This window comes from Phoca vitulina, unplaced genomic scaffold (genome assembly GCF_004348235.1).
Source record: "Phoca vitulina isolate PV1807 unplaced genomic scaffold, GSC_HSeal_1.0 scaffold31, whole genome shotgun sequence".
Classification (NCBI taxonomy): domain Eukaryota; kingdom Metazoa; phylum Chordata; class Mammalia; order Carnivora; family Phocidae; genus Phoca; species Phoca vitulina.
In genome coordinates this window covers 20,677,615-20,703,888 of record NW_022589734.1, presented here as the reverse complement: position 1 = coordinate 20,703,888, position 26,274 = coordinate 20,677,615, and the positions used below count along the sequence as shown (strand labels likewise).

Sequence of the window (26,274 nt, the reverse complement as noted above, 5' to 3'; positions counted from 1 at the left end):
ATGTTTGCGTTTTAAATGAAAAAGAAGCCATGTGTGATGCTAACCACTATTACAATGAAACCCTCCCATCCTGTTCTAAGCATCATTTTCAATGACACTGGGAATATGGTTCTAGCAGCATTGAGCTCCATGAACTGTATAAAATGAATAAAGGAGATGGCAGGTGCTTTGTTCTGTCCAAAGAATCTCATAAATGATGAGCTAACATGTAAAATGTTTCCTACAGATCACTGTGATAGTTATTCAGCTAGGAAAAATTCCGATAAACCAGTTAAGAAAGAATACATGGTATGCACTCACCATGATTACATTAAAATCGGCCGTTTGAACCAAGTTCACATCTGTATTTTCCCCTCACTTCCAAAATTCCATTATGTGTTCTTCTAAAACTCCATCCCAAGGCATGCTCATTTCCCCTTTCTATTTCTATTTTGAATATGGATAGTTCTTAAAAAGTAAAAAATAAACAACCCTACCAAATGTCATTGAAAATAACAGAGAAGATTAATACAGGGAGATTTAATTGTTTATATCTCCATAAAAGTGTGGCGGGCAACCTCCAAGATGGCTCCCAGTGATCTTCGCCTTCCGATATTCACATCCCGCTCTAACAACTTCCCTCTTCCCCTGACTATGAGCTGATCGGCCTTGCTTCTAATTAATAACACTCAACATAAATGATGGGATGCCACTTCTGAAATTAGGTCACAAAAAAAAAACAACAAAACCGTGGCTTCCCTGTTTCTCACTCTCTCTGCTTGTTGCTCTGAGGAAAGCCAGCTGCCTTGTTGTGAGGTGTCCTACGCTAAAGCCCACATGAGAAGAGACTGAAGGAGACCTCTGCCCAACGGCCATGAAGGACCAAGACCTCACTCTCACAACCCATGGGAAACGGAATCCTACCATCCCCACATAAGTGAACTTAGAGGCAGCTCTTCCCCCAGTTGACCTTTCAGGTAAGACTACACTCTTGGTCAACGCCCCGACTGCAGCCTCCCAACAGGCATGGGGCCAGAGGCACCCTAGCTGCGCTTGCCCAGATTTCTGACCCACAGACGCTCTGAGATCATGAATGTTTTTTTGTTTCAAGCTGCTAAATTTTGAGGTCATTTGTTACACAGCAATAGACAACTAATATAAAAAGATGCCAGGTAGAGGGCTGGAAACTGATTCACATATATATTGAGACGTGATTTTTATAACAGAGGCATTTTGCACTGCTAGGAAAGATGGACTTTCAATAAAATTTTCTGGAACAATTCATTATACACATGTAAAACAATGAAATTTGACTCCTACCCACCATCCTTAAAAATTAATTCCAGGTAGACTGATTATTTACCTGGGAAAGGCAGAACTGGAAAAATTTTAGGTCATGTGGGCAGAAAACCTTTCTAACCCATACGGCAGGGAAACCATTCTTAAATCACAAAAATACATGAAATTCTTAAGGCGCCAATGAGAGGTTAAAAGACAAGGCACGAACGGAGAGGAGACACGTGCTTCACACACAGCAGACTGTAGACTTTTATAATATAAAGAAATCCTAAAAATCAAAAAGGTATCAACTCAACAGAAGGAAATGGGCAACAGACTTACACAGACTCTTTATCAAAGAGGAAATCGAAATAAATATATCAAAGAAATCCAACAAATGTATACACATATGTCAACCTCATTTGTAATTAGAGAGATACAAGTTAAAAACACAATGAGACACCAGTTCACAGATACCGCGTTGTGAAAAGGTAAAACCATCCGGCAGTTGAGATTAGCTGGACTGCTCTAAGTTTCGTGATTGTGTCATGAGGCATTTATAGTGGCAACAGTTAACTGGTATATAAGATGACCAGATATTTGGTCCTGCAATCCTTTTAATAAGGGATTATCTATCTATCTATCTATCTATCTATCTATCTATCTATCTATCTATCTTTCTCTATCTTTAACACAAATACATTCATTCATTCACTCACTCAATAGACACTTCCTAAGCAGTGCTCTGCCGTGCCAGGCCCTGTTCCAGACATTAAAGACAAAGAAAGGAATGAAGCAAAATATCCCAGCACTTATGGATGGAGTTTCCATTTTAGTAACTAGAGACGAAGAAACACATAAATATGTGGTGTGTCTCACAGGGAGATTTTCCATGGAGGAAAATGGAGGAAGGATGGGGCGTTCTAGGTTGTGGTGGGGGTGGCTGTTTTACAGAGAGCTACTCAGGAAGGACTCGCTGATGAGGCAGAATTTCAGCAGATACTTGAATGAAGGAGATGACAGATGTGTCACACAGGCATCTAAGAGAAGCAGGTTCCAAGCAGAGGGACTGGCAGGTGGAAAGGCCCTCCTGAGGGAGAATGGCTGGTGTGTTCACATTCAAGGAGCAGCATGGAGACCAGTGTGGCTGGTCCGGCACATTCAAGGGCTAGAAAGGTCAATGATGACATCAGAGGGGCAATGGCGGGGCCAAGACACTAGGCCTTATAGGCTGGGACTTTTGTTTCCACTGTGAGCATGAGGAAACTGAACATTTAAAATGATTTTTTTATTATGGTAAGATATATATAACATAAAATTCACTATTTTAATCATTCTCAAGCTCACAATTCACTGGCACTAATTATATTTGTCATGTTGTACAACCATCACCACTATTTCTAGAACTTTTTCACCACTCCAGAGACTCTGTAACCAATAAGAAATAACTCCCCATCTCTACCTCTAGCCCCAGATAACCTCTACTTTCTGCTTCTATAAAATTTGCCTATTCTAGATCTTTCATATAAGTGGAATCATATGATATTTCTCCTTTTGTGCCTGGCTTATTTCACTTAGCATAATGTTTTCAAGGTTCATTCATATGGCAGTTTGTGTCAAAAATTCATTTCTTCTTATGGATGAGTCAAATTCCATTGTATCATATATCACATTTTGTGTATCCATTCATTTGCCAGTTGACACTTGGGTTCTTTCCCCTTTCTGATTGTTGTGAATATGCTGCTATGAATACCGGTGCACAAGTATTGGCTTAAGTGTCTGCTTTCAGCTTTGGGTACATATGCTGGGTCACATGGAATCCTCGATGGTTTTAAACATAAGGGAGACACGATCTGATTTATATAGAGGGCAGAAACAGGGAGACCAGTTAGGCAGATTGTGTTTATTTTCAGATAATATAGTACAACACAGAAGAGGAAATTACCTCCTACAAGAATATCTAAAAGAAAAAAATCTGTAGCAAATAACACTATCCTCTACCATAGATGTTCTGTGATTGTTCAGAGGAACTGATCTCATCTGAGGGGATCAGAGAAAAAAAATAGCCACACAAAGTCAGTGAAAAAGGGGAACTTAAATCATGATCATGAATATTTATTTTAGGCAACTAGACTTTACAAATGTTCTTGCTGGTGATATATGTACCTGAAAAAACCAATGACCTAGTCCTCTTCTCATGGTATATACGTGATTCGGGCAAAACATCACCCATGGCCCATGGACACAATATCATTAGCATCTTGATTAACTGGGCCCAGATAAATCTTCACTGACTATCACCATGCCCCCAGTTTCACACCACATATTCATTGATCACTTCCTACGTGCCAGGTAATGCTCTGAGTGCTTCCCATGCATTACCTCATTCGTCAAAATCACCCTGTCAGATAGATTCTATTACTCCCAATTTATAAGAGAGGAAACATACCTAGAGAGGGTAAGTGATCAGCCAAGGATCATACAGTTAATAAGGAAGAGAGCCAAAAGTCCAAATCCACACAGTATGACTCCAAAGCTCATGTGCTGAAGAGATACTCTATCTTTCAGAACGGATGTCTGTGAGAGAGAAGCCCTGGGAGCCAGGAGCTTCTGGAAGGAAAATGCTCATCTTGATAAAGTACATCTGTAATGGTTCTTTGCTTTTGTGGTCCTTTAGCTTTCTCTCTCAAGTGGTGGCAAATCTGAAGGGCAATGCATCCCATTTCTATAGGTTGACTTCCTAACAGATAACTGTTGACTTGACATATGGCTTGAATATTTATGTTTCCCAGTAATTTTATAGAATTGCACTGGGGAGACAGAGGGCAGGAGAAAATTTGTTTCTCCAAAACCCTTTAAGTTTAAAACGCTGCAAACTACGTTAGAAAACAGAAATATCCATAGTTCTATTATTTGAGGCACATCTCAAAGTCAATACTGTGAGTATGACGGGAGAAACAGGCTGTCAGATTCATCATTAGAAAGGAAAAGGGAAGAAAACGCAAATTTACGGTTAGAAGCATCCCAGGTCTAAAGTACTCATCCTTACAGGTTCCATGAAAAGAATTTAAATTTGCAAGATTATTATCAATTTAAAATGGGGCTTTTGCAATCCGCTTATCAAGACGTCAAATGACTTCCAAGAACAGGTTGTGTAGCTTGACTATGATTTTTCTTTCTTAGCCCGTGGAAGAATATACTAATATCCCAAGTCGAAGTAATAGATTTATCCTTAACTTCTCTGCCTCTGGTTGAGAAACTATCCATTCTACCCTGCATGTCACTGAGAGCCAAGTTCATTCAACAAATATGTCCCGAGCGCCAACTATAAGCCAGGTGCTGTGCTGGGCCTGGGGGGCTGGTGGTGAGCAGGACAGAGAGGGTGGCCCGGTGCTCCTGAGTTTTTCTTCCCGCAGGTGGCTGTCATGGTTATGCTCATGTTCAAAGACTTTCCAACAGGCCACAGCAAACGCTTCTGTCATTTACCCACATCTTCTCCTTACTTATTCATAAGTATGTATTTCCCAAACTCTTGAAGTAGGTGGGGTCACGTGAATATTCTGGTCAACGGCTGTGAACAGAAACGTCATCTGCCGCTCCAGGGCTGAGGGAGGGAAGAGCCTGGCTCTCCAGCAATTCTCTGCTTGCCATCAGCCTGGGTCCCTGAGGGACTGTGTGGAGCGGACCATCCTGATTCCAAACTGCCCACCACAAGGTACTAGATGTGCTGCGGTGTGTGCAGGAAATAGAACTTTGTTAGGTGAAGCCCGGGGTTTCAGAGTTCATGCGCTCATGCAGCAAAGCCTAACTTCTGTCTCGTGCAATCTCCCTTCAGAACCCAGCGGTCTCCCCCTTCACAACCCAGCGGTCTCCCCCTTCACAGCCGACACTTCCCACTGCCTCCCACAGGCCCGCGTCTGCATATGGATGCCCACGTGAGGCCAGCTCTGTTCCTGTGCTTTCTGTCCCTTGACTTGTGCTCCTTCCACACTGAGAACAATGTCCTTCTTCACTTGCCTGACTCGGCCCTTTCCACCCTCCAAGCCCAGTTCTAACCCCAGCACATCCATGACCCCTCTGCAGTGGAAACTGTTCCAACAACCTTGTCACACCTCCGGGTCTCCACACGCAGAATTCTTACCACTACACATTCCAAGGACCATCTCCCATCCTCCTCTGTCCCTGGGCGCAAGCTTGAGACCCAGGTTCCACACTCCGGGGCCATGCCGAGAGGCCCTGATTGTGGAGTGAGCTTCGTGAGGAGGCGGACGGGGCTTGGGAGCTCTGCGTTGAGGTGCAGGGTGGGGGCAGAGGGAACACTTCTTATCAGCAGCTTCTATGTGGTTCTGGGTGTTGTTTCTGTTGCTCTAGCAGAGTCTACTCGCCAGCCCTTCCAACAATTCTGCAAACCGTATCCCTCCTGTATCCCTCCCTTCCTGTTTAAATTAGATGAACGCTTTTCTGTTGTCTACAAAGAACCCTGACCCACACATCCCCTGATGCTTCCACCCTTCAGAGGTTCCTAGCTTCCAATTTCTTATTGAGCACTTGCTATGTTACATATTTTGTTTCAAATGCACATATCTTCTCTTCCCAACTACACTTTCTTCTCCCTGAGGGCAAGGACCACATCCTAGACTTCTGCATCCCAAGCACTGCTTAGCAAAGTGCTGGGTCCGCTTTAGAAATTGATGGGATGGCTGCGTAATTCATCTTCCGAACCAGGACGTGGTGGGGAGTGAATAGAGGGGCACCATGATTAATGGCATCAGGACAACAGGTGTAAAGCAAGACTGTCCCAGGCAAACGAGGCACACGGCCATGCTAGCACGGGTCACTGCCGACGGAGGAAAATGGGAAAGACATCCGAAGGAAGAGTAATGTAGTCAAAGCGAGAGCATGAAAGTGTAGTTCAGGACACATGAGTTCAGATCATCACAGGAGAAAATCCTCCCCTGGAGTCTCCCTCCTCCCATCAGTGGGATAGGAGATTGGGCCTACCTGACCTTTCATGTTTGGGTGTTGCTGAGATACCACTTTGGTTTTCCTAAGAAAGCTTTTTCTGTTCGGTGCTTCTATGATGAAGAATACCTTTTGTTCTTAATGAATTCATTTTAGACTTGGTAAAAATCGCCCATAAAATTTCACCCTGAGAGCCATTATGTTGCACGGGGCAGCTAATGTACCTATGTAAGACCCCCTCCCTCACCCCAATCCCGGCCTACCAGGGTCCCGATGAAGAGCAGTATTACCAGAACAACACCCAGACTGAAACCTCCTAAAGGCCAGATCACATCTGTCATTTCTACTGCCAATATCTGGGCCAGCGCCTAGGTAACATTATGGTCGGTAAATGTTGAAACCCCCAGACGCCAGGCACCCCGCGCATGACGCATGTGTGAACAATCCAGTCGCAGGGGGCCTAGTCTTTTTCCTTCCTTGCTCTGGGAGTCTGCCCCTGCCTCTGACCTCCAGCTCGCTGTGCCTTCTACTCCCTCCCGCAGTGTGGACAACGGGTCCAGAGGGAGGGGCAGTGCCTGCCCCAGTCCCCCTTCTGATGCCTCTTTGTGAGCGAGCACAGCAGTGCTCTTGTCTTCTAGATCTCGTGCTCTAGCTGCCCTGGCCGAGGCTACAAGAATACAGCGAGGTGACACAGGTAAAGAGGTGACACAGGTAAAAAGCCTTAACGCCGCGCGCATAGGAGGCTCACTGACTGGGAGCTATTATTACTATGAAGGCGCAATTAGTTTCTCGATGCACGCAGTTCCCCTCACCATGCCCCAGCGCCAAGCCTCAGGAGGAGGAAATTATCGTCTGGCGGCACAAGTAGTGATGAAAGAGGAATGAAAGCTAATTGTTGGGGCGCCTGGTGGCTCAGTCGTTCAGTGTCTGCCTTCGGCTCAGGTCATGATCCCAGGGTCCTGGGATCGAGCCCCACGTCGGGCTCCCTGCTCGGCGGGGAGCCTGCTTCCCCCTCTCCCATTCCCCCTGCTTCTGTTCCCTCTCTCGCTGTGTCTCTCTCTGTCAAATAAATAAATAAAATCTTTAAAAAAAAAGAAAGCTAATTGTTGAGCGGCGGGTCGCTCAGATGATACTTTGGACGGTAACCAAGCAGGTACCAAAAGGTACTGCAGACATACTAAGTGCATCCTGAACTGACATAATCACATGAGTTCAGCTGTAATGCCCAATAAAATATATAGCTCAGCAGTACAGAATAAAATCTATGTATCTAGATGGCAACATCCAACTACGTCCCAACGGGTGAGCAAAGGACACTAATTGGGTGCAGTATGAAAGAAATGGACTAAATATCAAATGTACTATGTTTTCCACGGTGTGTTTCCACTAAATATCAAATGTACTATGTTTTAACATAAGAGGCAATGAAGAAGTCAATCTTATATAAAGTTTAAAAAGAAACGAGAAAAACCGCGTGGGGTTGGAGCCGGTATCTTAGAGGTAGAAGGAAAATAGGAAGGAACACACCCTCATTTGCTTCTAACACGGTTAGCTGATCTGTTTGAAATTAGATCCACTTTCAACTGTTTTAACTTAATTATTAAGCCATTTCTTAACCTCATGAATGCAGTTTTCATGTGCTTTCAAATCTGGCCCTGAACTAATAGACCCTTTCACTTCAGTGGTTTTGGAAATGAATGTTAGATGAAGAGGAAAGCACTTTAACGGTGCTTTTGTAAGGGTCAGAGCTCCGAAAATATAGTATGGTTTGTACATAAAACTCAGTACACCTGAATATCCTGCTGGCCCTTTGTCTGGTAATGAAGGCAAACCATGCCACCCTTTAAAATTCTGCTTCCTTTCCCTGTGCAGTCAGCTGTGTTGGTGCTCAGCTATCTAGCTGCTCAAGTGAATCCATTATTGGGATCAAAGTCTCAGCAGATGAGAAACAGGCAGCAGCCAGCCACCCTGGGGGCAGCCTTCCCATCACTTCTGAGAAACAGAATGGTAGGTCCAGCTCTCCATTCTAGAATATTCTCCTTTAGAAAGACACAGAAAGAGAGAGAAATGTCTGTCAGGAAGAACAGGCAATGCTATTAAATTGCTATGGAGTCTCTTTCTGCTAATGTGTTGTTCTCATTATGTGGAGGAGCTTTTCCAAGTTTGTCTGTTTTCATCTGCCATTTTGTAGGAAGTCAACAGCTGAGGATTACAACTTTTTTTTTTTTTAAGATTTATTTGAGAGAGAGAGCGTGCACAGGATGGAGGGACAGAGGGAAAGGGAGAGAGAGTCTCAAGCCGACTCCACGCTGAGCACAGAGCCTGATGCAGGGCTCGATCTCGCGACCCTGAGATCATGACCTGAGCCCAAACCAAGAGTCAGACGCTCAACTGACTGAGCCACTCAGACACCCCGATTACAGCTTTTGAAATGATAAAAGGTTGGGCGATTTTTACCTTCTCTGCTTCATTGCTTGGAATGTATCACAAATTAATAATGATAATATGAAGAGTGGCCAACCTTCATTGACTGTTAAGCCATTTCCATGTAATCCCGTGAAGTAGGTACTATTGTTATCCACATTTACAGAGGAGAGAGTGGAGGTGGAGAGAGGAAGAGTAGTTTACCCAAGGTCATACTCCTTGTAAGTGGTGAAACAGATTCAGACCCACGTAATCAGAATCCAGCATCAGGGTTCTCAACTGACTGTTCAGTACTGTAGAGTGAAAGCCAATGGAAGTAAAGTACTTTTAAAAAAAATTGAAGTAAAAAAAATCAAGACCCAGGAAATCACTGATTTTTAAAACGATACTTACTGAATCCCTTTATCAAATATTAATGTATCTGTGACACACCAGGCACTTTGCCCACATTATCTAATTTAGTGCTCTGTGGATCAATGTGTCCATTTGACAAATGAAGAAACCGTGAGTCAAGAAGTTGTACAGGAGCAGAGTAGCGTGGAATTCCAATTTGAACCCAAACACGGGAGACTCCAAATCTCAAGCTCTTTTCACAAAGCCCCCCTCCCTCTTCTTTCTTTAAAGCAATCCTTTCCTACTAGGAATAAACTCAGAAAGAGAAAATCATTAGAATAAAACTCACTACTTAAGTTTGGAATCAGAGAGAATTTTCTTCTGATTCAGGCACAAAATGGCTCTGACTTCTTATCGATCTTAGAAATGGTAGGATTCAAGTGATTTGTTAGGACACGGGCCACAAAAGAAAAAAGAACATCAGGAGTAAAACGAGTTAGCCTTGATCAAGCAGGGCAGTGTTCATATTCTCCTGTCTTCCCAACACAGGCTGGTAACTCGAATACCACTTTCCACAGAACACAGAGGAGATGGTTAATACCGTCCATTTTCTCATCATTTTCTCTCTCTCTGCATGCAGCGTTAAGCCCGCACTGGTATATAGAAGAAAGTTGTCAGTAAGACTCTTGCAACTCCAAAGGGAAAGGTGGTATGAGCCTGGACTGAAAAACCCAAGCCTGACCTCATACCCATCAGGACGGGCCACTACCAAAAAAACCCAGAAGATACCACGTGTTGGTGAGGATGTGCCGAAATGGGAAGCCTGCATTGTTGGTGGGAATGTAAAATGGTGCAGCTGCTGAGGAAAACAGTCTGGTGATTCCTAAAAATATTAAAAATAGAACTCCCATAGGCCATGGTAGGTCCACTTCTGGGTATATACTTAAAAGAAGAGAAATCGAGGTCTCAAACAAGTGTTCGTACAACCATATTCATCCCAGCATTATCCACAGTAGCCAAAACGTGGACGCAACCCCACTATTCACTGACAGATAACTGGATCGACAAAATGTGGCAGACACATAGAATGGAATATTGTTCAGCCTTCAAAAGGACGCAAACTCTGACATATGGTACAATGTGGAAGAACCTTGAGGACGCTCTGCTGGGTGAAATAAGCCAGTCAGAAAAAGACAAATATTGTATGAGTCCTCCTATATAAGGTACCCAGCGTAGTCAAATTCACTGAGACAGAAAATAGAACGGTGCTTGCTAAGGGCGGGGGGAGGGGTGGATGGAGAGCTACTTAATGGGAATGGAGTTTCAGTTTTACAAGATGAAAGAAGTCATGGAGATTTGTTGCTCATCAGGGTGAATGTACAGTACATAATGCTTCTGAACTAGACACTTAAAAATGGTTAAGATGGTAAGATTTATGTACATGTATGTTCTACCACAATTCAAAAACAAGAACATAGGCTTGAAAGTTGGTAAGAGCTGCATATCGATCCTGGCTTGACTCTCCCATCTCTTAATTTTGTGACTTCGGTTCTTTATTGAGTTGCTGATGCTCAGACCCCTTATCTATGAAAGAGGAATAATAACAGTACCTTCCTCACAGGGTTAGGAGTGAATGTGTATAAGATATTTGGCATAGTACTTGGCCTATTATGAGCATGCCATGAGTGCTGGCTTTGAGTCACAGCAATAGGCATGGGATATTCAGCCAATGGCAGAGTGGGTATTAAGAGAGGAAAAATCCCTTGCTGCCTCTTGAGAGGTCACATGAGGTAGCATGTGTGACCTTGGGGAATTTCACAGGGCCCAGGGCTTTTGGCTCACAACCTTGAAAGCTCAGAAACTGTCCTTCACTTACAGAAAAGACCACAAGGACAGAACAAAGGAGACCAGTATATAAAACCAGAATACCAATTTATTAACAGCATACTTATAAGGGCTGAATAAATCTATTTTCTTCTTGTCGGCAGATATGCATAGGAAGGCAAATTATAATCACAAGGTTGACTCACAAGCACAGACTCAACAAAGGGAAGTAAATGAATCAAATGTATAATGGCACCAGGCTAAGGTAACTAGCTGCATTCATTTCCAAATAGGGACGGTCTTCAGAGTTTTTGAGCTCCCATGGCCAAAGCATCCTCTCTTCTGAATGCAGGTGCTCACGGCCACCGTTGGCTTCTAGACCGTGTTGTGCTTGTGTGGCTGACCACTCCTAACCTCTGACTGGCCTACTGTCTCTCTGGCTACCTAAATACTCTGAGGTAATCCCGCCTATCTTTTCTTTGACCAAAAAGATGTTGGGTTTCGTACACTGTAATATTATTCAACTTAGATACTAGAACAATACAGACTCTCATGTATTTTGTTTAAAAGCCTAACAAAAATCATTAAAAGCATTCATTGAATTTTTATATACTGCTATGCAGTAACTGTCAACATACACTGTCAAATGAAAAATAGCAAAAGTGTCTACAATTTATCTAGGAAGGAAGTGACAAAAACATGTACATGTATTTGTTTGTATCGTTAAAGCAAACCATTGGAAGAATAAGCCCAAAACTAAAACAAATTCCTTAAATAGGTAAGAGAAGAAACAGGGTGGAGAAGACAGAAGGTGAACTTCTCAGAACATACTTCCGTGGATTTGATTTTGTTAAATATTTTACATAATTTTGAAACAAAATTAAATTTTTAAAATTCCAAAAAAACTGAAAACAAAGTGGAACAGATGCTCCTAGCAGAGTATTCATCGGCTGGTAGAGCCGTGCAGAGAGGAGTGATTTTGGCAACCACTATCTGCATGGACGTCCCTCAAGGGAAATACCCAGCAACAGAAACCTGTAAAACCACCACCACCACCACCACCACCACAACTAAACTCTGCGCTCAGTAATTGCATTGTTGGTGATGGCGCTGGTATGGTCATTATTGGACAGTCATGTGCGTATTACAGGATAAAGCACATGAGCACTTACGCCGGGTGATCGGGAGCTGGGATTTTCAGTGTGGAAGAAAGAAGTTACACATATTAAAGGTGGGTGATGGGTATGTGAGATGATTATGCTATTCTCTCTGCTTTTGTATTATGCTTGAAATCTGCTATCGTACAAATTTTCCATAACTGGGTTAAAACAAAACAACTCCTTGATCCCAGTCTTTGATGATGGCTCTCGGGTAATTTTTCGTATTATTGAATGGTCAGGAATTTGGTGCAGGTGATAGTAGGCCCTGTTTCCCTGCAGGTTTTCTTCCAGTGACATGACTGGACGGCATAGCAATTTTCTAAGGAAACTTCAACTGTATAAAATGATCATCACATTGAACAGGATATGTTACTACAAATTTAGGCTCTATGAGGGAGCATGGCAAAAATATCACTGCTCTTCAACATCTTAAAACTGTGTTTTTTCTCACGGTTCCTATGCCTCCGGCCCCTCCCACTAAATACCCCCTCCCCACATGCATGCAACTTTTGCATGTCCCCACAATCATTTTTACAACCCACTTCTGAAGAATTATTAATACATAGATGAGACGGTCTCCACCATCCAAGGGGATGCTGTCCCACACTATCTTCTGAAGTTGGAAGTGTGGAAATTTGGCATTATTACATAACAATATTAAAACTGCTTTTATAAATAGCAAACGCTCTTTCCCACTTGTGAATCATTTTCTTAGAAGAGTGGTTTTCAAACTTGAGCATGCATCAGTATTACCCAGCTTATTAAGAAAACAGGGCTTTGCTCTCAGAGTTTCCGATTCAGGTCTGGTTTGAAGCCCGAGAATTTGCCTTTTTAACAAGTTCTAAGATTTGCTGATGCTGCAAGTCTGGAGACCACACTTGAGAATTATTATCCGAGAACATCTATGAAAATGTATGTATCCCTTGCTTCCTCCTTAGAACAAAGCTCCCCGATACTTTCCATATAAAAGTTCACGATCTCCCCTTTCTTTGATTTATATTTATATAAATATAAATATATATATATAAAGTTCCCTTTGAACTCCATGATGCCTTCCACTGTTTAATTATTATATAAACTTTTTCTGAAATTGATTATCCTTAAAATGATACTTACTCAAAAATGTTCCCTATTAGGTTATAGGTAGCAGTTTTCTTCCATCTTCCCTAAAAACATCCAGACTAATTCTGGTTCTTTCCTGTCGCCCTCTCCTTCTAATTCTCTATTACTCTAACCAAACTGAAAGGAAAGACAGGAATAATCATCAAAAGATGTTACTATATGCTGTTTCCACTAACATATAATTTCTTAGAGGACAGTAACCTTTTGACTTTATTATTGCTTTCCTTTTCCATCATGTTGTGGCCATTTATTTATTATCTGAAAATAACAAGGCCTGATGTCTATTAATATTTATAGAATTTAAAGCCCTGCCACAGGGTAGGCAGCCAATCCATTTTTGTCAAATAGAATATTTCAATCACAGAATCGCAGAGACAACTGAGGTCCAGAGAACCTAAGTGATATACAAAAGGTCACAAAGTCTGTTACAGCAAATGCCAGAATGCTATAATCTGGATCTCATGATGCCCACCCAGTCTGTGCTCCTTCCCCCAGTCTGTTCTACCTCTCACCAGTTTTATCAGAAAATGCAAACAGGACTTAAAGTGAGACAAAATAACTCTAAAGTAGCATGGGGCTCAATACATAGAGAAGAATCATAAAATTCTCAACGAGGGTAAATGCATTTACTATGGACAATAATTTTGTAAGACAATATTTTGCTTTAGATGCTCTGACCTTTTCAGATTTCTTTACAAAGTATACAGGATAGATTTTCCTCACCATTCTAGAAAAACTAAGGAAAAGCCTACAAAATGCGGAAACACATTCCTATGGGATGGGTCCTCTGGCCCTGAACAGATTATCGTAACACAGAAATCCACCCCCCTTGCTTACCCTCCTACAGCATGTACTGCATGGTGAGGGCTAAAACAACGAACACAACAATTATTAGTACCAGGTCCTCTTCAGAGTTTGCTCTTTCTAGAGACAACTAGATTTAAGGGAAAGGGGAAACAACTCCTTGGTGGCTATTCACTACGTTCTAGGAATAGTACTGGGTGGCTTACATACACTACCAAACGGACTCCTTTCAATGACCCTATGAGCTAGACATTAGTATTCCCATCATAATTAAGGCCAAATTAAGCTCGGCAGTTGCATGACTAGGGTAGACCGGCAAGTCCAGATGCAAACTCAGGTCTTTTGGACCCCAGGGCAATGCTTCATCCAGGGACGAGGTAAGCTGGTTTTTTCATTCAAGAGTTCCAGCACCTTCGTCGGTGCTCAAAGAGCTCAAAGTGTCTGACATGATTCTAACCTCTACCATCCACTTCTCCACTCTATAAAAATGGAAGAAGCTGTTCTCTTCCTGCTTAATTTATTTTGGTTTATATTATCAGCAAAAACATTTCTAACATCAGGGCAAATTCACTGAAGAAGGCTTTTTGACCCCAAGCTTGGCATATCTTTAAGAGCTGACAAGTAATGAAGTGTAAAGCTACACTCGTTAACGTACAGGAAGTCACAAATGGTGATGGAAGACTTGCCTGATTTTCCCTTGATGCAAATATCCAAATCAACAGTCCTAACCCTTTGGCCTCACGCATGTGGCCTTGCCCCTTCCTAGAAACCGAGGAGGGCCAACACACAAGTGACCTTTTCCTCATCTCACCTAGGAGCTGGGACAGCCCGGTGCAGAGAAGGGCCGTTGGTAGAACAGATGACGACACGTCTTCTAGGCTGGAGGGACGGAGGAAGGGGGATAGGAAAAGGCTGCCCGCCCCCCCGAATTTAAATGGCGTTGCCCTTGTAACAAGTAACAGGATAGTCAAGGAACTAACAAAAGGGTATTACTTTTCTTTGTTTAGGATAATGTTTCAAAACGTAATCCTTTTCAATAGACGTACATTGAAGGAATTAAATCTATGAAACAATCATTTGCCCACTGCTGCCATTTGCTGCGAAATCCTTTCCATGGTGGTAATTTAAAGTCAACCTTGTAATACATACTCTGTAGAAAAACAAACAGTAACAACACAACAAAAAGCCAACTTCCTTTAAAAATCTCTCAAGTATTCACTAACACATCAGAAGCCAAATTTCTAAGCAAGAGAATTTAAATTTTGGATTCTACTGTTCCTTCCTGGTCATCCATCCCAAACACCAAGGATTTTGTTTGTTTGTTTGTTAAACAACAGCCACCATTAATGGCTATGCTTATCAAGTACAGGGTTCAGTCCTGGTTGAGCGGGATGACACAGAGTTGGCAGGGCCCTGACAAAGGCGAGCCTGCGTCACTCCACCATCAGTCAGATGGCCGTGCGTGCTGATTCTTCACATGCACCTGTCAGGCTCCCGAGAGGCGTCACTCATGTTTGGACACCAGAGTCCATCACCACAGTGAGTGAGAATATAGATAACAGGACCCTCTTTGTCACTACGCTCGACGCTTAATTAACATGCCCTGGCAATTTATTTTGAGGGGAAAGATAATACATATATTCAAACAATCGTGGAACTCGACGGCCAGATAAATATTGCTTCTCATTTTTCCGTATGTGAAGTCACTGCTGCATGCTTTTTTTGGAGTGCTTAACAATTGTGTTGGAGAAAGGACATCAAATGATGCTTAGAAATGTGATACACATTTTCATTTCACACCCCATCAGCTTTTACAACTGTAGCTCAATGAAATGTAAGAGAGAGAGATTGGCAAACAGCCAGATTTACACCAAGGTATAAAAGAGGGGTCAGGTTACTTTTTTATAGAAAGGAAAAAAAATTGTTTAATTTTCGCTCCACATGACCAAAGCAGATATTCAACGAACACCCTCGAAAAAAGCACCCTCACCACACACACGGCCACGCTTTAGCGCCTGTTTAAGGGCAGGCTTTCACTGTATTACCAACGGCTCTGTAAGGGGAGAAAACCTTCCTCTCCTCACTCCCTTCTCCTTGGGATCCACTGACACAGACACACACTGGATCAGAGGATCTTCAGCGTTCCACCTTCCACCTGAACATGCCCTTAGCCCTCCGCGTCTAGCCTAGAAGCGGGAACATTCCCTCTACAGGAGGAGAAGCAAAGCTAAAGGCCTCAGCGAAAACGCATCTTTCTAACTCAGATTTCAGTCTGTCAGGAAGGATGAAAGCCTCATGCATACATAAAAAGGGAACCATAAATGATAACAGAAACACGGTCTGGAATCGCTGTGCTTCCGCAGCTGCTGTTTTACCAGCAAGGTAGAGAGAAAAGCGTCTTTTACTCACCTCTGTTAAACCTGAGACTTCTCCCTTTGCTAATGGTTTGCTGATGGATGGCGTGTATACTTTGGCATCTGACACCGGCTGCCCTTTCATAAAATGTTTGCCTGATTCATAAATGTCCACTTCGATCATTTTCCCCATGAATGTGGGGTTCTTTGGCACTAAAACCTTTAAAGAAAATTTCAGAAGGCTTAATTTTGTTTAAAAAAAAAAAAAACTTTCAATTTTCGAACACAGTTTTAGATTTATAGAATGACTACAAAGAAAGCAGAGGATTCCTGGATACCTCATCCCCCGTTTTCCTATTACGAATATCCTACCACAAGTACGACACATTTGTCGCAATGAATGAACCAATACTGATGTATTACTATTCACCGAAGTCCATCCTTTATTCGGGTTTCCCCAGCTGCCCCCTAGTATCTTTTCTTCTGCCCCGAGATGTTATCCCGAGTGGGCTCCATCTTCTAGCTGCTCAAGGATCTGGAGCTCTTGTCGGCAAGGAAGGCACATGTGGGAGGAGCTTCCGGGCTGGAGACAATGCCCCTTCGCTGCGGGACACCTGCTGTCCTAAGGCATGTGGCAGGCAGACCCGGGAGAGCCCCCAGCAACCAGCCAGTCACTTCTGGACAGGTCTTTGATGTTCTGCTCTTCTTGGCTGTCCCATGCAATGCAGAAAACTGAGACAACACTGATGAAAGCTTTATACTTTTAATACCTGCCAAGTCAGCCGTCAGAATCATGGTTTGAGTAGACACTTCAAATAAAGGCCTGCATGTTTGTGTGTATATGAGCGTGTGTGTGTGTGTGTGTGAGCACAGGCGTGTGATTTGGGGGGTGAAGAGGAAGAACATTTAAAAGCGACCTTTTTAATGGCCCAAATATTGGTGTTTGGAGCTAAATGACTCCTTTAACGAACGGCTCCTGTTCACTTCTTTTGCTGTTATGAAATGCATACGTTTGTTACGTCTACCTCCACGTAGGATCGGCGGCTCTGAAGGCTACTTTGGCTAGTTCACAGGAAACTGTCAGACGGTCTCTCTCCACTCGAGATTTCTGATAAAAGCACTTGTTTACCTCGAGCAAACGTTCCCCTCCTTGGGGACCCGGAGGAGGTTTGCACGCAGTGTGTCTCCCTCACGTTTCTATTTCAGTGCCTCAGCCGCTCGTCAGTCTTTTTCAAGTTAGGATCCAAAACAAATAGACTAATTCCAATCCAGTAAAACTTTGATATCTAGATACAATCTTCACTTCTGGAACTCATCTTATTTTAGAAAACTCGTTCCTCTGAAATCTTTGATATGTTTCGTTGTAGAGACAAACAAGTCGGATGCGAGCCAGAGTGCCACGGCCGATTTCTCTGGGAGGCGAAGCTGGATCTTGGTCTTTCTGGGTTTGATTTTTTTTTTTTTTTATGACCACTGAGTCCACGGCCTCATCAAAGTATAGGAAAAAGGTCACCTGGGTGGTGAATTACTCACAGCAAGCACACGAACTAAAAGAGCTTTAGTATCAGAATATGAAAGCCCTTTTAAATCGGTTTTTATAAAACAAGAAAATCTCTAGAGTAAACTGTCCCTGGGAGATGTGGTACTATTCTGGGGAAAAATAACTCTCCTTGATCTGCTGCCTTGATCTCAATGAAGGGCTCAGTGTTATTTTTCCCCCTCCAGTTTTAATAATTGGAAAAAGCCCGACTGCTTTAAATTGGAAGAAACAGCTAATGAGGCATGCATTGCCTTTAAAATGAAGGGGAAACAAGTTCCCCGCTGAGGCAGAAACCCAGATGGCAGAGAAAAGAGAGGGAAGAGGCGACCAAAACACAATCGAGTTCTTCCCCAGGGCTGAGCAGGTCGGCCTGAAGAGGAAAATGGCTCTCTGGAGCCAACTAATGAGATGGAAAATGCAGAAGAAGCTCAGCTCCAGCGTGGAGCTTTGGGAACCCTTCCTCAGCTGTCGTTTCTGCTGGGTATGGAATAGGGCATGTGTAGTCTGGGCCTTGAGAAGTCCCTCCCACGTTTCCTGAGGACCCAGAGCCCACTTTGGGGTTATTCCCGGGGGAGCACCAGTGCGGGAGGTCTCTCCAGCTACGGCTTCCCTGCTCTCCGACATGGGCAGGGGGCTTCCCTTGCCCTCCCCTGCCCTGACTTGCCCACCCTGCCCTGAAGATGCTTCCCAAGCTCTAATTTCACCCACAGGAGGAAAAAAACAAATTCACTTTTCATTTGATGAGAAAGGAACAAAAAAGTAGGAAAACACATTTGGTATTAAGAAAAGTTAATAGAGGGGCGCCTGGGTGGCTCAGTCGGTTAAGCGTCTGCCTTTGGCTCAGGTCATGATCCCAGGGTCCTGGGATCGAGTCCCGCATCGGGCTCCCTGCTCAGCGGGGAGTCTGCTTCTCCCTCACCCTCTGCTGCACCCCCTGCTTGTGCTCTCTCTCTCACTCTCTCTCTAATAATAAATAAAATCTAAAAAAGAAAAGTTAATAGAGTCCAGAGTAACCCATGAAATCCCTATGCCCATGGGAGAGCCTCCTATCCAGGAGGGGAGAGCCCATCTCCTCCTCGGCCTTTTCCAGGGCCATGGCCCCAGAAGGAGGCACTCTGTTTTCTTCGGTTGCTTCTGAACTGCTCCCCATCTTGGGGAAGTGGAATCCCCAGTGTTGAAAGAGAAGCCAGGCTGGCCAGTGGTGTGGCAGCTGGTGAGTGGGGGGCCCTTCGCACCGGCTCGCTGGGCCCGTGAGGAAGACGCTCAGAGTGAAGGGGTTTTCATCCTCATGCTGGTCTCCACGGTTGGTCACATGATTTGAGTTGAATCCATGGAATCGACTCTCTTTTCCTTCGCCCCCAGCATTCTTATCAAGGTGGAAGTTAAAAAAAAAAAAGAAAGCCTACAACTAAACAGAACTAAAAAAACAACTGGCCGACTGAGAGCCTGAGTGAGCGCCGGGACAGGGAGAGGAAATGCCTGCCCTTGCACGCTGATGTCGCACACGTCCTTCCTGTTCCCGGGACAGGACTTTCCCCTCTCCTCTGCCGGGCTGTGGGAATTCTGACAGCGCTAACGACCTGCTCAACACTTCCAAAGCCAAAGGCTGGTCCCGGCAAAGACTAAAGAGGACTAAAACATACTTACTCCTTTGTATAGGATGCTCTGTAGCCTAGGCCACAAAGATAAGCCCCCTGCTTGTCTAGCTGGATCGATGCTATAAGACAGCCTTGCTGTGACAAGACTCTACACCCCTCCCCTCCTTTCGGTTCCTTTTGCTTGAAGTGATTTACTTCACAGCCCTTTCTCACTTTGGAGAAAGCGCAAGAACGCGCAAGTGCCTCTCACCTGCTCGTAGAATCGATTGTGGGCAACATAAAACTTGGAATCAAAAGATTCTTCTGTCACTAACACTTGTTGTCTTTCACCAATCTGTGGAGAGAAGGGGAGAAAAAACGAAAGGTAAGGGCAAACACCTGAGAACCCAAAACAAAAATGCCAGCCCAAAGAGTCTTGGATCAGTAAGCAGTGTCCTCTTGGATTTAAAGGAGACTCTCCATTGCCAGTTACTGAGCAGCTAATATAAGAACCACTAATTCAAATTTCCTGAAAGACATTATTATCTATGCACTAATAGAAAATGAGCCTAGCATGAAATCTTATTTTCTTACATAACTATGAAACAAAACTTATCTTCCTCCTTCAACATAAGTAAGATAATTAAGGCTTCTAAGACATACAAAAATCTTCTAAGTATCACTGGCTTTCTTGAAGCAGTGTTGTGAAACAAGCCAGAACAGGCTGCTTCTAATCCAAATTCATGAAAATATTTTGGCAATAGGAAAGAGTAGTAATAAACATTAATTTGAGTTATGAGGGATGTAACACTAAAGAAAATGCCTCAAAAACTAGTCATTAAGTCCTTGCATCTAAACATTTCACACATTGCAAATAAGTCTGAAATTACGGATTAATTCCTACAGCTATTTACTTATTATATACATTTACTCTCTATAATGAGCAACCGTCTCTTCTTTGTTGCAGACATGACCCCATGTTCATTTTTTTTTTTTTTTAGGAAGAAAGACAGCAAAGATATGAGACTGTTAATTCTCTACAAGATCGATCTACATTATGGTCTAAGCGCACATCTTTAATAACCAAGAAGTTAAATCAACCAAAACACTGGTTAAAGAAATGTGACTAGTCAAAAAAATTCTACCGTTTCCAAGTTTCGTCCACTGTGAAATGCAACACTTAAAGTGCCAATTACTTCTTTTTAACAAGGTTGTCAAAATGTCTGGAGTAGCAACTAGCTGTACTGAATGATTGTGCCTAGAATTATTTTTGCCTTCACTACTTGATAAATACAACTCTCTGTATTAAAGCACATTGACAAGAAGATTTCAAAAAAGCAGTCCCTATTCTCATATACAGGGACTTGTCACCATGTTCGGGCAGTTAGCGTTTAGGAAATGTAAACACAGCTGCACTAAACAGACCACCTAACAGAAACAAAACACCAAACTCCCCTCTCCATCATATGATGCAATACCTAAACACACCATAATTTACTATCTTTTTTCACTACCTTGTTCAGAATGTAGCCCCTTTAGCCAGAGGTCGTAAGGGCTCTACGAGGAAGATACCTATCAAAGACTTCCTTCACTCCCTGAAAACTAATGAAAGTTCCTGCAACATTCATCCCTTTTAAAAATTGTTCCTGCAACATTCATCCCTTTTAAAAATCGAGTAGCAACCAAAGAATGTCTCCCCAACTTCTCCTTTGAACGGGAACGGCTCTGTTTATTTAAAAAGACTGATGAATATTGGTTTTTTATTGAAGTATATTCTTCTGGAGGAAAACTTAGCATGTTTGTACACATTACACAGTGTGAGTTGCTTATAACTTAGGATAAGTATCTGTCGATGGTTCTTAAGAAAATCTGCAATTACACTTCATCTCACATTAAGTTTTCGGGAAACGAATCTAGCAACAATATGAGATCGTAGAGCCACTGAAGAGGTAGGCTGCTTCTTCCGTCTTGTTCGAACGAAGTGGGCAGCTTGAGTCAGCACCGCTGGGCTGTCCTGGCTCCCCCGGAGCAACAGCCACAGAGTTCGAGGGCCGTGCTCCGGCTGCAGGGTGGAGGGCGGGGCTTTTGATCAACCACCGGAGAACTATTTGTAGGGAGTATGTAACTATTATTTGCCACAGGGATGCAGGAAAATGGCTATGTGCAGTGATTTATGGAGACAAACATCTCTCCCATCACCTCTTCTGTCCCCTCGGCCACGCATTCTGTCTCACTGGTGAGGCTCTTAAAGTTCCTTCGAAAGACATGAAGCAAAAATGAACAAAAGGAAGCTAGGACTTCGATCAAAAGCTGCCACAATCTGTTCCAATCCCCTTAAAAAACCAACAAAAACCAATAATAAATGCCCTTTTCAATATTTTTTTTTTAAAGAATAAAGTTGCAATGAAGTGACTATCAAATACAACCTTTAAGAGAATCGACTATTTCCAGTAACCTTAAAAATACCGATGACATTAAGGAAGGGGGGGTTCCTGTGGAACTCGGGGTGGGGGAGCAACTTTGCCTTGGTGACAGTAAGGGACCTCAGGGGCCAAGGGTTTGTGTATAAGCCTCACATCTTTTTCTAAATGAGCCACCTCGCCCCTATACTTTCCAACTGTTTTCTCCCGGATCTCACAGGATAACCCAGCATGGTTAACGACCCACATATAACGAACAAAATTTAGGGTAATCACCCTGGTTTGCCTAAGAATGCCTCTGCTAACCAGCAAGGATATCCTGGTCTGAAGGAAAAAGCAGGGCATCTGGAGAAAAAGGGCAAACCTCCAGGGGAAAGAAGGTTGTCCTACGAGGAGAGGACAATCACCGCCCAGCCATCTATTGTGCTAAAGGCAGAGAGAATCCACTAGTTGGGGTCAGTCTGTCTTACTGACGGAGAATGCTGGACAGCGTGCTATGTCCCATCTGACGTTCTGATACTCTTCTCTGACCGGAGCACAAGGTGACCTCATTGGCTTTGGACAAGCCCTCTGCAGAAGTCAACAGAGATGGCTTGTGTAATTTAAGAAACAGACAAACTGCTAAGAATACATAAGAGGTTGACAATGAAGTGTTTCATAAAGATTGTGACTAGTAGCACAAATTAGGATGCTAGTGGAATCGCGAACCCAAAGAATGGTCTAGAGGCGGCTTCAAGAGAGCTGGAACATTCCAGGACAGGAGGGAAGGGGGTGCTTCGACGGGGGAGGGATGGTCAGAAGCAGGGGTGAGGAGTTCCCGCCGAACCTGGGAGAGAGGAGACTCAAGGAGGGTTATTTAAAAACACTAGCCGCCACATGTTTGAAGGAGGTGGGAGGACACAGGGCCTGAGTAGATTATTTTTAAGATAAAAGAGATGTGAGTACTTTTCGGGCCTTCACATTCCTCATCACAAAAAGAAGAGGTCAGTGGACGCAGCAGGACATGGGAGAGTCGGCCTGAAGAGGAAGTGGGTTATGATATTTTAAGGACCTCTCAGTTTCAAAGTTCTAGGTCATCCTTCATGGGAGATCGGTAGGCTCGGGACTGGTATGCCCACAAGCTTCCCGATGAAGGAAATATGTACTCTAAATCCAGGCTCACTTTCCTTAAAGCCAATATATGCTTCGAGCCCTCTGCAAATTACGGCTACTTTCTTGCTGCACTTAAAAGTAATGTGATCTCTAATACCCACCAAGGAAATGTTTAAAAAGTCTCTCAAAAAGCTGTCGAGCTGAACCTAAAGATGCCGGTCAAAATCTTCCCCACAAAGCCCTTGTTTTATAATCCTAAGAAAGATAACCCTTTTCTTTCTGATTTGTTTTACAGGTATACAATTTATAGGTGCTTAACTAAAATGCTCATTTAGTTTCTTCAACATTTTTGGGTTTAGGAACTTGGGATGGGAAGTGAAGAATTTCTGGGGGAAACTCAGTTTCCTTTTACGAAGTCTGACCTTTCGGACATTGGTCAGGACTTCTGCAAGTGGCAGTCAGTCTTGCTCTCACAAGGTAGGCCTACTTCGTCATTCATTCATCAAACGTCCATGGAGAAAGCTGTTTTTCCTAGGGCAAGCAGAACTTCAGTTAGTCCATTTTAACCTAGCTTTGAAAAGATGTTTTATGAAGGGCACCTGGCTGGCTCAGTTGGAAGAGCATGCAACTCTTGATCTCGGGGTTGTGTGTTGGAGCCCCACGCTGGGCGTAGTAAAGTTCGCTTAAATAAATGAAACTTTAAAAAAAGGATGTTTTATGAAAAATGAATTATAAAAACAGTCTTGTAAAACCATCCTTCTTCCATTTCACACACCGCGTCACCAAAGTGAGGCAAAGCGTAGGAAAAAAGGACTCACGGGATCCTGCATTACTGGTGACCTCAGGGAGCTGGATACAAAAGAACGCACCTGGTACAATTTTCCAGGCCTTGTTGGAAAGATAGGAGAAAGTGTCTCATGGTTAGCTATCTATTCATTTATCCATAAAGGCTGGAAATAAAGGCAGGAGTCCCATAAACCGACCAGGAAGTGAGCAGCTGAAGGGGGTTTGGCAATCTCAGGTTTCACAGAGAGGAAACTGAGGCCCAGGAAGACGTGGGGATTTGCTCAGGGGCACGGGCAGAAGGACGAGGAGGAAGCGTTGGAACCACTCCCACCCCCTGGTGCCTCCTATCTGAGTGCTAGCTGGAGAACATACAACATCACAGATCGGATTCTGCCGCGCATGACTTTTCCTTGAGTAGAGAAACATCTGCGACAAACAAAAAGGAATGTTTTTAAATTCAAGTTTTGGGTAGAATTTTCAGTACATTACATAATCAGCTGGCTGTGTTATTTGTGTCACATCCATGCTTAAAATTTCCCAAGTGCCCAAAGTTGTGAGAAACATCAGTTCTAACCATATGGCCAGAGAACACACATCAGACACTCCTGCATTAGCAAAGCAGTGGTTTCCAGCAGAATTCGGTTGCTGCATGAATGCTCAATTTGAGTGTACTCTCTTTCTCCATTTGTCCTCAGAAAGTTCCTAGCTGGCTGTGTAAGGACTGGAAGAGAGACGCTGAACAGACCTGCTTTAAGGCAGGCACACAACACAACGTTAACCAAAGACCTCAGAGTGTGTATGTGGCCTTTACCTTTATTATCTCGCGAAGAAATGTTACTTGTATAAGACTCCTCGCACTAGAAGAAGTAGGTTTCTTCTAAACTCCTATATATGACTTTAAATATAAACTTCTCATAGTTTATTTTTTCTTTATTAGTCCACACCACCCCCCACCTTGCCACTTTTCACTTCTGTTTTACTTACACAGGGAGCCTGATTTAAGGCTTTGGAAAAAAAATTCCAATGCAATCTCTATTGGAGGGTTAGGTTAGAAAGATCTTGGTATCTCAGTATAACGGCTCAGTGTCCAAAAACATTCACAAAGGACAGATATATATTTGAGTACCGGTATAAGAGAAATATTTATTTCTTGCAACAGATATAGGAAGGTGAAGAAATTATTTTGCTTCCCCTGAAGAGTTTCTAGAAATTAATTTTTCTGTCCAATTGCCTTAGGGAAAAAAAGGAGATTAAAACACATATATCAAAAGCTCTCATAATTATTTATATCACATTCCTAATAAACTTGAATATTATCTTGGTTTAGCCTACAAAATATTCTGACATGCAATTTCTGCAGCTAAGTTGTTGAGGGTATCTTTTTTTTTTTTATTGTTTTTCTTTGTTTTCTTGGTTTTTGTAGATAATAAATTACAATTTTTCTACCTGACTGGTTTCTGAATGCATGACTCTGGGAAATGTCAAATGTCTTTCTTTAGCTCCAGTCAAATTAGTTTGTTTTTTGTTTTTTTTTTCCCTAAGCTGCCTGGAACATGTTAAACACAAGTCTGTGACCTTAAACTCTGAAATAATATTTCTAGTGTCTGTGCAAAAGCCTGCCCTCACATACACCTTTAGACTAATTACTGCAGTGTAATGTTGCTGGTGAACCACTGTAATTACACTTGGAGAAAAGTATGGTCTTGTTCTTTCCTAGCTAATGAAAATGATAACCTTTCCATTTGGATTCATCACTCACAACAGGCAGAGCATGCGATGCTGGGTCTCCAGGGTATATGGTAATTTTCCTGACTGTTTATGCACACTTCTGTTTTCTGCAGAAGCGGGAATGAAAGAACCAGGCATACTAATGCTAAAAACAGTCAACAGTAATAATAGCAATAACATTAAAATTTAATATCATCCTTACTCGACAATTCCATTCTGTAATGAAAGGGCCATGACACGGGAATGTGTGTCAAAAATGATGATGGCGCAGAAAACAAGTAATGAGACTCAAAGTCCATCGTATTCAAAATGCTTGCCGTCAGTTTGTTGGTCTACTTAAAGATTCTTGAGAGATGCTGGACGGTTTATTCTCAAAGGGGCTGATTCGTATCTGACTCTTAGACAATGACTGAAAATACATTTTATCAGACTTTTTAAAAGCAGTATCTTCTGGGTGAAAAAACAAATATTCTTTATTAACAGGAATAAATATATTCAAGAGGGAAAGAATGTTCCTTTGAGGTAGAATATCCATACCTTGAAGTAGTTGACCTATGCCTATCTGTTAATTGCCGTGAGTGCCTTAGTGGTCCTATTATTCCTTCCTCACATTTCAGAAGAAACAAGAAGGAAACTGAAAAAAAAAATTGGCTTTTTGCAAAAGCAGTGATGCAATATACGAAGACCAGATGCAAGGTGTCTCTGGAATCAAACCAGACTATGACATTTCGTCTAACAACAGCCCTGTGTCCTGTCTTCTTCAATCACTGGCTGGTTTCCTTCCAGTCATGTGCCCACCCCAGCAAGAGAAAAGAGAGTCTCTTCCCACTTAGAGGTAAAATACCATTCTTTTTTTTTTTTTTTTTAAAGATTTTATTTATTTATTTGAGA

At 42.8% G+C, this 26,274-nt stretch overlaps 1 protein-coding gene across 4 annotated transcripts in view; it reads right to left on the bottom strand.

The window, feature by feature from the left end:
* Positions 1-26,274, bottom strand: part of CDKAL1 (CDK5 regulatory subunit associated protein 1 like 1) — a 708,317-nt gene that overhangs the window by 64,527 nt on the left and 617,516 nt on the right. For 2 of the 4 annotated variants that reach the window (XM_032424786.1, XM_032424785.1), the window contains exons 14-15: positions 19,629-19,712; positions 16,296-16,460 (exon numbers count right to left, since the gene is read on the bottom strand). In XM_032424786.1, the coding sequence (XP_032280677.1) occupies positions 16,296-16,460; positions 19,629-19,712 (249 nt within the window). Of the gene's footprint in view, positions 1-15,873; positions 16,461-19,628; positions 19,713-26,274 lie in introns of those variants that run through there. The other 2 variants (XM_032424783.1, XM_032424784.1) reach the window with 1 other exon arrangement.